At 40.7% G+C, this 18344-nt stretch overlaps 1 protein-coding gene across 1 annotated transcript in view; it reads right to left on the bottom strand.

Annotated features, from left to right (window-relative positions):
* Nucleotides 1-1757: 1757 nt before the first annotated feature.
* Nucleotides 1758-18344, bottom strand: part of pomt2 (protein-O-mannosyltransferase 2) — a 33261-nt gene continuing 16674 nt past the window's right edge. Inside the window, exons 11-23 of the mRNA XM_051919863.1 lie at nt 14751-14817; nt 14550-14613; nt 13607-13685; nt 13331-13482; nt 12569-12660; nt 10610-10686; nt 8464-8535; nt 4704-4763; nt 4509-4614; nt 4179-4319; nt 2790-2901; nt 1961-2486; nt 1758-1926 (exon numbers count right to left, since the gene is read on the bottom strand). Of these exons, the coding sequence (XP_051775823.1) occupies nt 2381-2486; nt 2790-2901; nt 4179-4319; nt 4509-4614; nt 4704-4763; nt 8464-8535; nt 10610-10686; nt 12569-12660; nt 13331-13482; nt 13607-13685; nt 14550-14613; nt 14751-14817 (1128 nt within the window). The 3' untranslated portion in view covers nt 1758-1926; nt 1961-2380. The remainder of the gene's footprint in view (nt 1927-1960; nt 2487-2789; nt 2902-4178; nt 4320-4508; nt 4615-4703; nt 4764-8463; nt 8536-10609; nt 10687-12568; nt 12661-13330; nt 13483-13606; nt 13686-14549; nt 14614-14750; nt 14818-18344) is intronic.

Genomic DNA, 18344 nt, shown 5'->3' with positions numbered 1-18344 from the left:
TGCAGATACTTTTGTGATGTCTTTCATTTCTGCTATTTAATATAATATTCCACAATGTGGATTCTGCCGAGCTTGGGCTCCAGTGTACAGTTCACACTGCCACTCATTATTCTTCATGAGTAGTGACCAGCATCTGACAAGAGACATTTTGCCTTCTGGTGAAGGGGGATTGTTAATATTATTACAATAAGCTGTGCACATGATAGCTACAAGTAGCAAAATTCTCAGGGGGTTGGCAGCTGGTTACTTCACCAGCTGTTGTTACATCTATGAAATTGGAAAAAGAATAAAACAAAAGTTGGCAATGATGCTAGTAATGTGCAACTAAATTTTTAAATTCTCATAAAGCAGGGGTGTCCGACTCCAGCCCTGGTGGACTGCAGGTTTTTATTTTACCCCCTTTCCTAATCAGCGAGCAGTTTTCACTGCTAATTAACTCCTTTTCCCTTCATTTTACTAGCCCTGTTTTTAAGGATTCAGTCCTCTGAATTGATTCGTTTCATTAAATGGCAGTCAAACAGAAGTGAGATGTGAAACGAGCCCACAGATGACCAGCTAAATTGGAACGTCAAACTCCAGCCAATTTCACTTCAACCAGTTTCTTAATGAGAAGCCAGTTCTTGCTGTTAATTAAAGCCGTTATTGATATCATGACTTGTTGCTGCTTTCATTCTGCCATAGCTGACAGTTGATCTTCTGTTTTTCTAAGACCACCGACAAGATGATTAGAATGAAAACCTGCAGCCACTGCGGGCCCACCAGCACCGGAGTTGGACACCCCTGTCATAAAGGCATCACGCCACATCTTTCTTTTCCCGATAAAGGTGCCTCTTTCAGTGAAGTAGTTAACAGGACTGAACATAAAGCGTGACCGTACTAATGCAGTATTGAAGTCCTCATTCAGTGATGATTTACCCTGAATTTGACGGATTTGTTCATTTCAATAGCCCTGAAGTGAATATTTACAACACTCCTGCAGTTTGTCTTACAGCCGTCATTTTCATATCATTTAATGTTGTGTTTCCAAGTATGTTTCCTGAAGTTGAAATACCGCCAGTCCCTTTCGTGCTGCCCCCTTAATGGGACACTTCATTAATCACTGGTGTGTCATTGTTACCAGAGCTCAGCTGCCCATGCAGACCACTACAAGACCAGCAGCGGACTGGTTACGTGTGGTCCTGACCTCCTTCCGTTGTTCACTGCAAACGCACTTAGACCCCAGGGTCACCCCCCTCAGTGACATGATGCATTAAAAAACGTCACCAGGAAACCCTTCCGGCTTTAAAAAAACAGAAGATGAGCGATTTATTTTTTGTAAAACTGGCATTTCTCAAATAAACCAGACTGGAATACCACTGTCGAAATGTTTATTTTATGAGCTACAAATGGAAGCTCCGCTTTATGATCTGTCATCTTGATGTTTTTACTTACAATATGAAAAAAAAACAAATGCAAAAATGATCTACTAGTAAATGTTTTGACCATGACAAAATAATCTGCAGCTTCCCATTATTTAAATATATTTGTTAGAAACAAAGTTGCTACTTTGTAAACGGAAAGAAAAACACTACTTGATTATAAAAGCTGCTTGTGCTACGGCTGTGAGAGAAACCTTCTGGCCTGCTCTGTCAGCAGCAAAACAAAGCCGAACTGCAAATACTGTCAGCAAAAATGAAGAACTGACAATAATCTGTTGGTTGGCAAAGCAAACAGAATATAAAAACAGAGATAAAATAAAATGGGCATAAACGGAAAGATTACTAAATACAAGTTATGCTTTATTAAAGATTTAACAGAAAACGTTTCTCTAATAACAAATGTAATCTCAACTAAATTAGGTGGCTTCTTCGGTTTGACTGTTTCAGCCCACGATAAAACAAGTTTAAATAAGTAACAAGAAACAGCAAAGTCGGTGCAGGCAGAAGGCTCCCAAACGAGGAGTGGTGGTCCCATCAGTCACAAATGTATCAGTGCAAGCAACTTCCTTCAAAACGGAGTCAAGTGAAAATGTGGCAGGAAATAAGAAACCCGCTGGTATTGCAGCCTGAGTGGGCTGGGCAGGCAGCCCCCATGAGCTGCACAGCAGTCATCTTCTTATTATAAACGCATTAAAGCAGCTTACTGGAGTGGTGCACAAACAGGACAAAGGGGCTTGCTGGTCAAATGAACTACAAACAGTGTTCCAAACTAAAATGTCATCCATGAATGTACCTTCCAATATAAATGTAAGGCCTGAGTAGAAGGATACTGTCTCACCAAACAACTCCGAGGTTTTGGCCGGAACACATGCCAATCCATTTTTCTGATGCTGGTGCTTTTGTGCAGTCAATGAAGGAAGGACAGTTCAGAGTCTGTGTGGGGAGCAACAGCAGATCTCCACCTAAAACTCCCACGACTCCATCCACTTTAGCCCCGCCATTGGACTGCCACGCTCATGAGCCAGAGGTCCCATCATGCCATAGGAAAGCGGATGAAACAAGTAGAAACTAGAAAAGACCAAACCATGTAGCCATGAGTGTAGCCGGTGACAGGACAGAAGTACCCACCTGATTCGGGCCCTTGACTTTGCAAGTGAGTATACTTTTTATTTGTTGGGTGACATGTAGTTAAATATTTACTTAAAATGCACACAAGAACTTTCACAACCTGAGCATAAGTAATTGCAAGATGTGTTTGACATCAACAGGAAGGGCAGTCAGAATAAGATAATAGCACTTACTGCTAAAACAGCAGCTCTATTGTAAGGGGTTAACAGCCTGTCATTGTTGAGTTATTGACATTCTGCTCACCTGTATAGGACCAGTGCAGCCAGAAAAACAAGTCCTCCTTGATAGGTGCTTTTAGCCAGGTGAGAGGGAACAATTAAATCACAGCTCTGTAGCAGTATGTCCCACGTTATTGCTAAAAGCAAAGAAAAAACAGAAATGATAACCATTCACTCAGTTCACAGGGATATCTTAAAATAAAAGGTCCTAAAATGCCAACAGCAGAACTACAAGCATTAAAGACACCATATCAGAGCTTTAGGTGTTCTACTGGTCTAAAAAGCAGAAAAGTGCACAACTAAGCAAACAGCAGTGGTGTCTCGTCTGTCCGTGTGCTACAATCATAACCTGCCACTTAGTGCACATGTCCGGCACCCCCAGGACCAGACTCGGAGGAGACTGTGGCATGATGCGAGGAGTTAAAGGAAAGGCACTGCTAACATTGAGAAGGTCTCCACATGAGCAATAGCATCTGCAGGTTTACTATATAAAAAATGATCCATTTCAGTACACAACGGTTATTTAGACCAGGGGTCCCCAACCACCGGTCCGCGACCCACTACCGGGCCGCAGCCATCTGACAGCCGGGCCGCGAGAGAACTGCCGGCAACGGAGACTCACTCAGACTTTTCAGAATGCTTGCCGGGCGGGGCTTTGCAGCGGCCCAGAGAGAGGAGAGAGACCGAGGTGAGAGAGTATTACAACAAAGTATTGTTACGGTCCCGACAGTTTCCCCATATGACACGAGTCTATAGAAATCGCGTTACTACGAAGTACATTCAGCAGATGCTTTCATTACAACGAAGTGACCTTGAAATGCCTGAAGGAATCATCCACAGAGCAGTTAGATCTGTGGTCACAGCTCAGATGTGCACGTTTGCACAACGATCCCCAAACAGAAACATTGTAAAAAAATTCTTTCATCGAACTTTCCTCGTACTGTTTTTTTTTTTTTGCTGTTTTTGTTTTCTGTGGTTTTCAGTGATACCTTTTGCTTATTGCTTGTCAACATTTGAAAAACATCCATTGGAATTTAACTCATTGTCACCCTCCTATAGAAACGGCAGACTCGAAAAAAACGAAAACAGTGTTAATGTTTGTGATGTGCAATCTGTTGGAATGGCAAATGCAAAGCATATGTCTGTTATATGCAAAAAAAGAAGAAAAATCTCAGGTTGCAAACATATGCGGACTGCTTAATAACTTAATAATAATAGAAATGTTATGTAAATTGTGTATAAAACTGCCCCCCCCCCACTCCCCCCAACCGGTCCGTGGAAAAATTTGCATCTAATAAAGTGGTCCTTGCTGTCAAAAAGGTTGGGGACCACTGATTTAGACCTACAAATGGTAATTGTCAAGACGTCAGAGGAACAACTTAGGAATTAGATGGCAGAGCGCCGGGTTACCAACCTGTTAACATGCTGCTAAACAACATGGCAGGAAAGTAGTGATGGAAATATAAAATCCGTCCCATCGTAAAAAATGGCAGATAATGAAGCAACCATCCCATCAACATCTGTTGGCCACCGCCAAGAAGTACCATGCAGCGCTCTGGGGGTGAGATAGTAAAAGACTGTAAAACGGACTTGACAGTTTAGATGTGCATTACATATTTCCAGAATATAGCACATTTTTCTTCAGTATGAACCAGATCATCCCCCCCAAAGTAACTTCTGTGACAGCTGACTACTTCACAGGACTTTTAGTCCCCTCTAGTCAACTCAGGTTGAATTTACTCACGTCTGGCTTCTTGACTCAGAGCAATCCCTCGCTTTAACAGCACAGCAGCCACCCCAGCCATGAGGGCATACAATGCAAGGCTAAAGAGGTTCAACCACCAGATCACCTAGAAACACAAAGATGGTGTACATCAAGAAAGGTCGCTCTACTTTGTCACCCTCTTAGGTTCAGAACAACGCATTTTTGTTTACTCACAGGATTTCCCAGCAGGTACACTCGATATTCTGTCTCATTCACCCCAGAGAACCTTAGACCCTTAAAGACAAGAAGGAATTGGGTTACAAGACATCAATGTTACATGCTGAATGAGTGCCCTCGGAGTATGTGAAGAGCAGGTAAGGGATGGTATATGGTTTACAATGACATCACATCAGTGAATGATAGTAAACTGAGGCAAGTTTCCCAGAAACACTGCAATGCTACGAACATCATAAACTCAATCTTCAGATCAATCATTAATTTACCAGAGCTTCAGAAAACTCACTGTAACTAAAGTAACACTTTAAATTTACCGAACTCTACATGCTTCCTGACCCATTCGTTAATTGCCAAGTGCTTCTTAAATGGAGAACCCCTTTGCAGTACCCACAGTTAACAGACAGAGGGATCACATTAAATTCAAACCAAGACAGTTTTCTGTACATTTATAACACTAAAATTTACACTTGATATGATATCATTTTCATGATGACAGCAACTGTTCTGTATTGCTATTGGTTATGGAGAGATGCTGAAAGAAAGAAAAGGGAAGGACTGATTGGTGTCACCGTTTGGATAGAGAGTAGGATGGATACAATAAAGAAAACCTGCTGAGAAGGAAATCCACAGAATTGCCAACAACCAACGCTCACATGTTATTGAAGTTAAATCCTAGCTAATACCCTTGCATACTACCATCCTCTTCAAGCCTTGTCACATCTACTGGAAAGGTTCTTGTTTTAAACATACAATTAATTTGTAATCATCAAGGACTTTTTATGGGTATTGTGGCAAAACTGCCTGGGCAATTGGCTACAAGGTCTTCATCTGTGGGCCAATTTAGCATTGTGTGAGATGACAAGAAACTGAGTCTGTTGATGGACAAGCATCTGCTTCACACATGACGCTTGATACCTGTGACTAACCCTCTGACCGTGTCTGAAGAACAGTACTCGGCACATTAGCAACCCCCCATACTGGCTTAGCTACAGCATCTGTAAAATGCCCTTCCGCTCTTCTCATAAATTGCTGGGTGGTTTCAGACCTTCATACAGTCCTGCTGCCCTATGATAGCCGAGTGTGAAGTGTTGTTATGAGGGGCATGGTAATTAGATATGTCTGCTTGTCATCAGGCAGAGGGTTTATAGCAGACTGGTGTGGATGCTAGGCTGGTCATCACCATTAATGTTTTTGGCTATTTATTTTGTAATTAAGAGAGTTTGTATTCATGTCATTGTTGCTGAGCTACTGCCTATAAATTAGCAATAAACAGACAGTGTGCACCATCCAAACCAGTTGTGGGATTACATCATTGAATTTATTCACTTCATTTACGGATTGCAGAAACATTAGTGATCTGATAAATTAAATATATACACAAACAGTTTAGAGATTGCCACCAGGCTGTTCATGTGGTGTCTGTGCGTCTGAGCAAGAGTCAGGTTAGGCCAGCGGTTCTCAAACTGTGGGGTGCGCCCCCCAAAGTAACAAAAAAGACGTAGCGAATGTTGCCATATGTGGCGTAATTTCACTATTTGTAGGGAAATTTTAAACTTGTAGTGGTGTATTGGCAGCAAAAAATATAGGAATAAATTTTATTACGGTTTCAAAAAAACATTAGGGAGGCGTGATTAAAACTGTTATGAAAACTCGGGTCACAAATACTTAAAGGTTGAGAAACGCTGGGTTAGGCCATGATATGCAGACACTTACCCTCTTCAGTGTCTCAATCCTCTTTTGTTTTTTCTTGCTTTAGAAAAGGACGTCATGAGCCTTAATATACAACAAGTCTCTGTTGCATCTAACAGAACCAGAAGCACTACTTAAGAAAAGTGTGACTTTCTTTCACGGCGTGGCTTTGTCATTTCTTCGGCATTTATCATAAAAAAAAAAAATAAACGATGTCTGATTTTGTGCCTATTGATACACTTTACCTTGTTTGGTTGTTAAATTATAATAAAATGTTTACTTCATTTCTTTTATGAGTTTTATTTTATTCCCACTGAGGGAACAAAAATGACATCATATAATAAAAGTTGTTTTTTATTCGACTTATGATGCTTTTTTTCTGGGCGACTTCAAAGGGTGGAATTAACAAATTAGTACTTTTTGCACTCATTTGTGAAGTAGCCAATTAAGAGGGCTTCTGGGAACCCTATGAAAAAGTATCTCGTATGTTATACTCGTCCCTTGTGAAGTTGCTCGTTAACCTCTAAAAGAGTCACCGATTTTGGTAACCACCCCAGTCGACAAAGAGAACCTTTCAAGTGCAGACGTTAAACAAAAACATCTAACTAAGCACATAACTGAGCAGACGATCTGCGCACGTGTAGCTATAAGACAGTCAAGGAAACAAAAAAAGGTGTAATTCATGTGAAATACTTCAGTAGAATTAGCAGATGACATGCAAGTGAGCATTTTTAAACAGTGGTTATTAGTCAAATGTGATCAAAACCTCGGTGCCATTATGGCCCAAATAATCTCCGTCAGGACAGGTTTACACGCTGTGGCTCGATTCAGGCCCGTCACCTTCAGGCTCAGGTTTAATGTTTCTCCACTGTGGTTTTTGTGGCAGGCCACATGCATCATAAGAAAATCTGCTTCTATACAAACGCTATCTGTTCTGGTTTGTCTGCCTGTTACCAGCATACATCTAAATCACAGCATACATACTGCGTGTTGATTAGTGAATGCAAAGAAGAACTTCAGTGCACTCTGTATACAAGACAATAATGAACGTATAAAATACAAGATTACAAAAAGAGGGAAATCTGACTGTTCCAATAAGACAGATTCTTCTCACATGCTAAAGGGGGATCAGAGTGCTGTTTACATTTAAGTTTTAGATTTCAGGTATTGAAAGGGGGCTAATCCAACTGTTGGTGTCCACTGCAAGACATCAGTGATACTGATAATCAAATACAAGGACCCCAGGAAAAACTCTGGGAGTCTTTAGTTATGTTATGTTAAGAAGAGCCCAAAAAGAAAAGACACAGAGATTAGTGATACACCATAAACACAACACATGTGTACAAATACTGTACATACACAAATATATTAAAAAGTGTCCGTTTTCTTGTGTATTGTAATGTTCTGTAGCTCACTGTCATGTTGGTTTCTCAGCATACACACCTCCGCTTTAGCACACCTTAACAAACTGTATTTAGAAATGAATAAACTGGGCATCCTATGTTCATGTGCAGGGAAATTATAAACTGTGGGGGTTAAAAAATGCACACAGCATAAATCTGCACAAACACACAAAAAAATCAGAGCAAAAAAAAAAAAAAAAAAAAAAAGGCTAATCAACAATTGGAAAATCACAAAGAAAAATACAACAAATGTCATATAGCAGGGCGAGTTCTCTATCTGAAGAACAGTCAGTTGTGTGTCCCTTTTGGGCCTTCTTTTCTAATCTGATGTATGGCAGATGTAAGACAGTGCAAGCAGACATCAAGCTTCTTTGTTGTGACATGGGACAACGTTTTAATTCCAGCCAAAGATGATCTGGCTTGACACTACAAAAGAATATGTTGACAAGGTGCCATCACAAGGCCATGCTGTCCACTACACAACAAAACTCCGGTCTTCAGGTCTGTATGTTTATTCTTTAACACTTCCATTTTGCAATCTCTGCCTTATTCAAAGGTATTGACGTAAATCTACTGTTTATTTTAAAGCCATGCATAGGTAACTCTCGATGCCGCTAGTTGAATACGTCCTTCAGAACTGATAATGAGTAGAGTGTTGCACTTACCTGATAGTTGATTGGCCAGTGCCAGGGTTTGGAACTCACTTCGTTGTCCTTTGGCTTTAAACCACTGTTTCCCTATTGCAAGTAACAGAGTAATAATACTGAAGTCAGTCAGTGTGAACAGGTAGGTTTCTGGGCTATGAAGACCAATCACACAATCAAGTATTTAAAGAAAAAGCAGTTTGCAGAACCTTTGAGTGAAGTGCTGCATGCCCTACAGATTACTTTATTATTTTAGTTTACACCATTTCAGCACAGTGAGTGGGGGCGATATTGTCTATTAAGAAAAAAACTGAACCCAGCAAAATGGAATGTCAGAGATTTCTTTCAAATAATTTCCCCTGCCCAAATGAGTACCTCTTGTGTGTGGCAGAAATTTGGTATTGGCCCAAAATGACCACATCAGAGCCCTATTTGTGAATGTGAATAGGAGTTGCTTTATCTGTCCATTATGTCTAGTCCAGGGCTACTCAACTCCAGTCCTGGAGGTCCATTGTGGCTGCAGGTTTTTGCTTTAACCTAATTTTTAATTAGCACCCATTGATTTACTACTAAAGAAAAATATATTTTCAGCTTGGTTTTACTTATTTGTTATGATTCAGAACCCTTAATTGCCTATTTTAGTTTTAAACAGGTGCATTAAGGTTTTAATAGATGCAGTTTTCTTAACCAGCAATCAGTTGAGGTGCAAAATGAGAAAGGAATCGCCAGCTCTCCAGCTAACGTACTTTCATTTAAACCTGTGTACATGCATCATGAAATACCTGTGTTAATACAACATTTTGAAATAAATGAGAGAGAAGAGAAAGACCAAATCTGTTCCAGACCGCAAAACATGGATAATGAGAGAGAGAAAATGAAAAATCTATAATGTAATAAAGACTTGTCTTGGAAGAATGAAGAACTAACAAGCCATACACTTAAAATCCTAGTTTTATTATTTGTTAGGCCTGCCTTCTTATTATGGAACTGGGTGGAGTAAAAACCTGCACCCGCTGCAGACCTCCAGGACTGGAGAGGAGTACCCCTGGCGTAGTCAACAGGTTGTAATGAATGCTGACATACGAGGTGTGTCTATTAAATAACTCACCTTTATTTATATGTATTACAAATTTAATGCTTGTCCCCTTCAGTATACTCCCCATTTGCACTAATACATTGCTGCAGTCTTGTTTTCCACAGGTCGAAGGCATGGAGCAAATCAGTTTCTGTCACACATCCGTCGTTTTCTTCTTTACAGCATCAACTGACTCAAAACGTGTCCCTTTAAGCACTGATTTAACATTTGGGAAAAGATAAAAGTTGCACGGTGCTAAACTGGGCGAATATGGATGATGTTCAAGTGTAGTAATGTGCTTGTCAGTCAAACACTGCTTTACAGAAAGTGCTGTTTGAGCAGGCGCATTGTCCTGGTGAAGAATTAAACCATTTTCCCACAGTTGCGGCCATTTTTTTCTGACTTTTTCTCTCAGCTTTATCAAACCTTCCTTATAATAATGCTGGTTAACTGTTCTGCCTTCTGGAACCCATTCTTCCAAAATGACACCCTTGATATCGAAAAACACAATGAGCATGGCTTTGAAATTTGATTTGCTTTGACAAGCTTTTTTCATTCTTGGTGATGACGGTGTTTTCCAGTGCATTGACTGTTTTTTGGTTTCAGGATCATACTGGAATATCCAGGTTTCGTCATAAGTGATTACTTTATGAAACAGGTTTGGATCTGCTCAAGTTGCTGTAGAATGTCAACACAGCATTCCTTGCGACGTTCTTTTTGTTCTGGTGTGAGAACCCTTGGGACCATCTTTGCACAACTTTTAAACTTCGCATTTTTTCGGCACACTACAGAAAACACAACCAAACTAAATGGTGACTCACAATCAACTGAACATCATAGAGTGTTGCTGCTTGTCATGCGGGTTCAGATATGTTCAAGGTCACCACACATGCAGTTATAACCGGTTCTGACTGCTTTGTTTATTACGTGGAATCACAGTCTCGTTATTTAATAGACACAGCTCATATACTCTGCACCTACGCCAAATTCACCACCAGGTATGTGGAAAAAAAAAAATTACCAGCATTGTCAGCCACTAATGAGTGTCTTCTTGCATTACATTGGCAAGTAGTTCTACTCACTCATACCTACCCTGATCATCACAATGTGGGACTCGATTAAAATCTCTGGGAATGTGGGCTTTAAAACATCCAAACTAATGTTAGGCACTGGAAAACAAAATAATAAACATGTCATAAATTTGGGAAAAAACAGGTCCCCAAACTAAATAACACAATCAGTTTTTAAAAACTCTGCCAATTATGAAAAAAAAAAAAAAAAGTTTTGTTATGCTGTTTCTGAAGACCAAGACGTGGCTTATGAAGGAAAATCACAAAACAAAGCTGGACTAAGATGAGGATGACGGATTAAACATAAAGCGTTTCACAGACAGCAACACAGAGACGGTGCCCAGATGAGACAGCGGGTTGGTATAAACACAGTAAAGTAGACCATGACATGACTAGGCACAGGTGGTTTTGGCAAATGGAGAAAGAGTTTGAAGATGGCTGGCTGAAGCAATTGAGGAGATAACTTAAAGAACAAGGCCAAAGAGGTATTTGAATGGAAATGGAGCCCCTGATGTTAAAAAGAACATAGACTAATCTGGGGTGCAGATGGCCAACGTGGATGAAGCCATACCAATCCTATGAAACCAGCAGTTATTGTGCACACACATAAACTGACCTAACATTCACGTTCAGCCACCACATTTTATCAGGCAGAGTTATAAGCCTGAGTTCTCCTTCAAGCAAGCAGTTCATCAGGGCCTCAGTGTGTTGCAGACAAGTGCTAGAATTTCACCTCTCCAGCCTACATATCAAGTACCATCGTTTCCCCAGCAAGAACACACTCTGACCTGGAGTGTCTACTTTGTATTTTCTGGTTGAGATTCTCTATTTTATGTAAACACCACTCAGAAATTCTGTCTTATCACTGTGCAAGTAAGCTGACAACCGCCGTCTACAGTTCTCCAATGTAACTAGCCCTCATGAACACCCTCAAGTAGCAAAAAATGTCTGTACACGAGCACAGTGCTTAGGGTGTGTTATTCTTACCATATGATAAAAAAAATGTACTTCTAAGTAAGCAGCCCAAACCCTTCTTGGCAGAACAGATTTAGCCTTTGTGCTTCTGAATGAACATAATCCACTTAAATCTGTCTGTGCTCCTCCTTTTAAGCCTGAAAAGCTACAATGTGCCCTGGCAGTTTTTCAGGTCTCTGGTTAGTGACACAAATTTAAACAGATGGATGTGTACAGCACTATTTACTTACATGAGAACCCAATAAAGGAAAGAATCTTGAACTTTACTTACAACCACAGCCAACAGTTCTGTGCAATGAAGAGGTATATGAAAGAAAAATCAGGAGTGGTCTCCCCTCGACTTTCTCGTATACTCAGATATGGGGATGGATATTTGAGGAGTAAGCCACAAGACAATGATTATATTTTTATATTATGTATATTAAAAAATCATCAACAACAAATCAAACTAATAATATATTGAACAATTATCATAAAGGTAAAGTTGAGACTCTGCAGCTGAATGAATAAAAAGTAAAGTACCACTTCTGGTTAACGGAAATGGCTCAAAAGTTGACAGAAATCTACATTTTTTACCTAATACTTGTATGCAAAACTTGGTTGACCTAAGTGAATGCGTACTCAAGTTATCATGTTTACACACACACACACACACACACACACACACGCGCGCACACAAATACAGACACATAATTCCAAAAATGGTATTTTCAGACTTGGGGAGGTCTTAAATGGCGAGATTCATCAAAATCTCGAGGTCGTATTTTTTGGACGATTACAATACTTTGTATACGAGAAAGTAAAAAGGAACACTGAAGTGTACAGATCTTTACAAGCCCAAAGGTAAGCCAAACTGAGCTCTGTACAAAATGGGGGGCACTTCATACAGATCTCCAGTTTGTGAATGTTATAAAAGGGAAACAGAACAATTCAAAATGACATAAAGAATGGCCACAAATACCATGAAGTTAATTATTCTACACTACGCAGTTCACACAAAGCTTACATTTTGTGTTGAAGTGATCCTCGATGTTCCACTGAGAGCTGGGGGTCTCTTTCAAGTATGGGCTACATGTCACCTCTACCTGCTCCCAGCCCCTGGAAATAAGGAAGAAGACTGACTAGGCCGGTTTCCCATGCAGACATCTTCTAGTGCAGCTTTAGAGTACAAATGTGTTAATCGCTGCCTGTCCTGCACTAAACTTCCACAGTGGGCTGAAGCAGCAAGTGATGGTTTCCTTTATCCATTAATCTATATATAGCACTCTTACTGCAACTGGAATGTTATACACCAATAGATCAGCACATCAACAGGAAGACTTCAGGTATTTTTCTACCTGCCATTTATAAATTAATTTCCTCATTCTAAACAAGCAAGTGACTTTGGAGGAAAACTGACTGGCAGAAAGGAACAAGTCTCAGTCTAGAATCATGTATGTACAAGGCAGTGTCAGTTTTCATCAAGTCATTTACAGCACACTGATCCTCGGACTTCACTTACTGTACAAAAAAGCGCCAATTTAACGCAGATAGCCATAGCCACCTCTGTAAATATGGCACAAAAACTATGAAGAGAACACCAATTCTAGCCTTGACCCATAGCTTCATTCTAATATAACTGCAGAACAGTAGCAGCAATTTCTTAACCTGTCAAGCTTCGCAAACAGGTCCCTGTAACTCAAAGACTGTTATGTTCCTCATTTCCAAATCAAAGGATCCATTCTAACTTTTGCTAAATGGAAACATAAAAAATATGTATCTGACTTACCATTTTGGCAGAGTCTTCCCAGAAGAGAAGAGAACACACCCTGTGGAGATGTGAATAAATCGCAGCTTGCTACGGAGTACTTTGATTAAATCCCCTTTCTTACCGCCCCATACTTCAATTTGCCAGAAATCATTTGGATCCCCTGTACCATTCTGCCAAACAAAAAAGATGCATTAATCGGAATGTCCCCAGCATATCTACCAGTACTGCAGGCAAAACAAGGAACTGGGACATTGTGTTCCAAATAAAAACAAAAAATAAAACAAGGCCACCTACTATTCCATAACCTGTGACCTGAAGGTGCTTTTTGGTTAATGGCGCCTCATGCAGGTGACTATGAAGGTTGCGTGATGTTCTAGAAGGAAGAAAATAAAATAATAATAGGAAACAGATTGAGAATTCAGCATGTGGCAAGAGTGTGGTGCCAACAAGTGCTGGGAAACGAGGAGCCAAAGATCAAAAGGCGTCCAGACAGCTTTAAACCATTCCACTTTTAGGTTTTTTTCTTCCGATTCTTTCAACTCTGCTTACTGGCTTCAGACACGTTTTCAAGATTTAAATGTGTAAAAATTTGGCTTTAGGAAAAAATACTACCACAATAGACAACTAAACATAATGCTGATTCTTATTTTGCCTTTTTAAACAGTTTGTACCAGTTTCTTTAGGACTGGATACTTAAAAGTGTTTGCTTCACTTTTATAAGAAATCTGACAAACTAGTTTTATTAAAATGGCTAATTAAGCACAACAATTGGCATAATTGGTGAAGAATCCAAGTCAGAAATTACACTCAGTTAGCTAGATGCCCCTCAATGGGCATCATTTGCACCATAAACTGGTTGTGTAAAACAATTAAAGATGACACAGTTACTGTAAATAAAAAGTAGAAGAAAACCAATCTCAGAACTGAAGATGTTTACAATGCACACACTTCTCCGTTGGCTGGACACACGTAATAAGCTGTTTAGTACTTATGAGTGAACAAGGAAAGAGCAGAACGATGCTGTTTATTTAATTCAGCACCAGTTTAGCTGAAAACACAAACAGGTTTGCACAGAAGCAGCTTCCACAACGGTGCATGAGGGCAGAATTTGAGAAGAGATACTCTCCTACATGAACGCCTCTTTTTAATTTTTTCTTGTAGTCTAGGCATTCTCCAGCATACCCACACAGCTCCTTGCACAGCCACCACTACCATTCTTTTGTATTCCATTACTTACTCTTTGTGCTCCAGTCTAATAATGTCTCCATGTCGGACTAATTCTACAGGGTCCATGGGGTCCTCTAAGAAAAAAAATGAATTCAAGATGGCACACACTCATCAACACAGGGGTTATATGTTTGCCTTAAAACTATGTCTACAGTGGCACACAAAAGAAAAGAAAGTCCTTTAAAACTGACAAATTACTGGCATTCCTCACCTGGTTTGGATTCCCTTTTCCTTACAATCCACACATTGTTGAAATCTTTATGTAAATATGCAGTGACCTGTAAAAAAAGTTACAAATATGAGCAGGACACTAGAGCACCACCTGTACAGATGTAGTGCGAGATCAGGGTTTGTTGTTACTACTGAATAGTAATTGTGTGTGTTCTGAAAAAGACCAGTAAGCCCACGATTTGCCAGGGAATCGGAAATTTCTGTTCCGTCCGATATCTGGATGGATGACATATCATGGAGGGTGGGTGCGTCTGGGGAAATGTCATTTAATTACATAAGCATATCTGTAGTAAAGCGGTCTCGTTTTGTGGAGATGTGATTCCGTTGCCTTTGCTGACACCAACTGCTGGCAGAGTGGAGCACAGCAAGTTCAGTTTACAGGTTGTGGTGTTTGTGTGCCAGCCACTGAGTCTGGGAAGCCGCTGGGTTAGAGTCTGTGACCGTCATGTGATCTATACTACTGTCACAGTGGATTAGAGCAAGTGTAGCTCACAGGATGTGTTGTTTGGGCGGGACACCGCTGCGTTTGACTCTGGACTCTGGGGCGGGCGCCAAACTGAATGACCGCTATGTGATCAACATTACTGGCACAGTGGATTAGAGCAAGTCTAGTTTACAGGTGGCGGGCTTGTTGCAGTGCGCGTGACATTCGTAATCGTGTACCGTTGCATAAACCTTGTTTAGTATTAAGGTTTCTTAATACCATGACTATTGTTCCCATGTTAAGGTTACGACTGTGCTGTGGTAACCCGGCCGGGTTAATAGTGTTTAAATATTCTAATGGGAAATTAATATGCTCAGTTTCATCTTCAGAATCAACATTGTCAGTACTTAGAAAGAGGCGGCTTTCTCCAGGAAGCAATGCAATGACTTGGTCATTTATCTGATCAACGTCAATATTCTTTGGACATAATATAGCTCGGTGCGTTAAAAGTGGTATTTCGTCTAATGAGATTGCTTGACCAAACACCTGTGTTACTAAGTCGTCGCAAATAAAGGCTTGAGGGATCTGAATAATATCTGGGTGAAGTTCATATGTATTGGTAAGGTTTCCATCTCCTAGTTGCAACAACCAATTGGTATATTCTGAATCTGTACAATGCATGTTTTGTACAAAATGTAGTTTCTCAAAGTAATGCCAATTGTCTGCGTATTTTAAACTGGATTGAACAATCGCTGAATGCATGGCATGCGGAACAATAGCCAGGTACTGCCGGAAGTCTCCTCCTAATAAGAGTACTTTTCCTCCAAATGGAATATTATTATTCATTAGACACCTGCGTGCATTGTGTCTATCCATGCGGGCTCGTTTTTGTGTTTCCGTTAGTTGAGCTGTTTCATTTTGGAGACGTGACTGTTTTGCCTCCGCTGTTTTAGAAACGTGTTGTAGGCGCCTGCGTTCATTGTGTGTATCCATGTGGGCTCGTTTTTGTATTTCCGTTAGTTGAGCTGTTTGTTCTTGGAGCCGTGACTCCGTTAGCTATACGGCGTCTACTGTTAAGAATTATAATCGCACTCACGTTTAATACGGAGCGCTCGTGTATTGTTTCTTTCCATCTGGTGCCGTTTCTGTGTTTTCTGTGGCTGGACTGTTAATAATGTATTACTGTAATACAGTAATGTGATTCCAATATGCTGTGTAGTGTGGACCTCTGGGGTTTCCGTACTGTAATACAACCTTCGAATCCTCTCGTTTATTTTTTTGCTCTGTGGCGGGTTTTATTTTGCTCTGTGGCGGGCTTGTTGCAGTGCGCGTGACATCCGGTTTACAACCTTCTCGTTTCTGTGTTTTCTGTGCTGTGCGGCAGTGCGCGTGCGCCTCGATGCGCCCTGCGTCCATATCCGGTTTACAACCTTCGGTTAGTAAGATGGATATTTTACTGATATCATCCAGTGCTAGTTATATCAAAAATATGAATGTTGTGAAATAATTCAGTCCATCAGGTCTGCTGGTTAGGTTAGGTGAGTGACATCCAGTATCATTATAAAGTAATAATGTGCCTTAGTCACTATGTTGATATAGATTTTATGCAATGCTCTAACAAAAAAGCAAAGAGAAGCAAAGGTTTTTGCAGATTACGTAGTTAAGAAAAGTAGACACATGTGGGTGGCTGCAGAGGTGCATAATCTTTCACAAGGATTTGATACAGAAGTAGAAATGCTAGGGAACTGTCCATACTTTAAGCTAAAATAAATACATCTTATTTCACTGCAGACAGTGTTTGCCTAAAGATTAAACTCTGTTTGTGAGGTTGACAAAAGTTGCGATTAAAAACAGTATTCAATTACTCATCTAGGAAAATATCCTGCACTCATGCAACAACTCTGTAGAGTCTGTGTACAGTATATACAGTGCATCCGTAAAGTATTCACAGCGCATCACTTTTTCCACATTTTGTTATGTTACAGCCTTATTCCAAATGGATTAAATTCATTCTTTTCCTCAGAATTCTACACACAACACCCCATAATAACAACGTGAAAAAACTTTACTTGAGGTTTTTGCAAATTTATTAAAAATAAAAAAAACTGAGAAATCACATGTACATAAGTATTCACAGCCTTTGCTCAATACTTTGTCGATGCACCTTTGGCAGCAATTACAGCCTCAAGTTTTTTTGAATATGATGCCACAAGCTTGGCACACCTATCCTTGGCCAGTTTCACCCATTCCTCTTTGCAGCACCTCTCAAGCTCCATCAGGTTAGATGGGAAGCGTCGGTGCACAGCCATTTTAAGATCTCTCCAGAGATGTTCAATCGGATTCGTCTGGGCTCTGGCTGGGCCACTCAAGGACATTCACAGAGTTGTCCTGAAGCCACTCCTTTGATATCTTGGCTGTGTGCTTAGGGTCGTTGTCCTGCTGAAAGATGAACCGTCGCCCCAGTCTGAGGTCAAGAGCGCTCTGGAGCAGGTTTTCATCCAGGATGTCTCTGTACATTGCTGCAGTCATCTTTCCCTTTATCCTGACTAGTCTCCCAATCCCTGCCGCTGAAAAACATCCCCACAGCATGATGCTGCCACCACCATGCTTCACTGTAGGGATGGTATTGGCCTGGTGATGAGTGGTGCCTGGTTTCCTTCAAACGTGACGCCTGGCATTCACACCAAAGAGTTCAATCTTTGTCTCATCAGACCAGAGATTTTTCTTTCTCATGGTCTGAGAGTCCTTCAGGTGCCTTTTGGCAAACTCCAGGCGGGCTGCCATGTGCCTTTTATTAGGGAGTGGCTTCCGTCTGGCCATACAGGCCTGACTGGTGGATTGCTGCAGAGATGGTTGTCCTTCTGGAAGGTTCTCATCTCTCCACAGAGGACCTCTGGAGCTCTGACAGAGTGACCATCGGGTTCTTGGTGACCTCCCTGACTAAGGCCCTTTTCCCCCGATCGCTCAGTTTAGATGGCCGGCCAGCTCTAGGAAGAGTCCTGGTGTTTTCGAACTTCCTCCACTTACGGATGATGGAGGCCACTGTGCTCACTGGGACCTTCAAAGCAGCAGAAATTTTTCTGTAACCTTCCCCAGATTTGTGCCTTGAGACAATCCTGTCTCGGAGGTCTACAGACAATTCCTTTGACT

The sequence above is a fragment of the Erpetoichthys calabaricus genome, chromosome 16, assembly GCF_900747795.2.
Source record: "Erpetoichthys calabaricus chromosome 16, fErpCal1.3, whole genome shotgun sequence".
In the NCBI taxonomy this organism is placed as follows: Eukaryota; Metazoa; Chordata; class Cladistia; order Polypteriformes; family Polypteridae; genus Erpetoichthys; species Erpetoichthys calabaricus.
The sequence above is the reverse complement of the archived record's forward strand: the minus strand, read 5'-3'. Positions and strand labels throughout refer to the sequence as shown.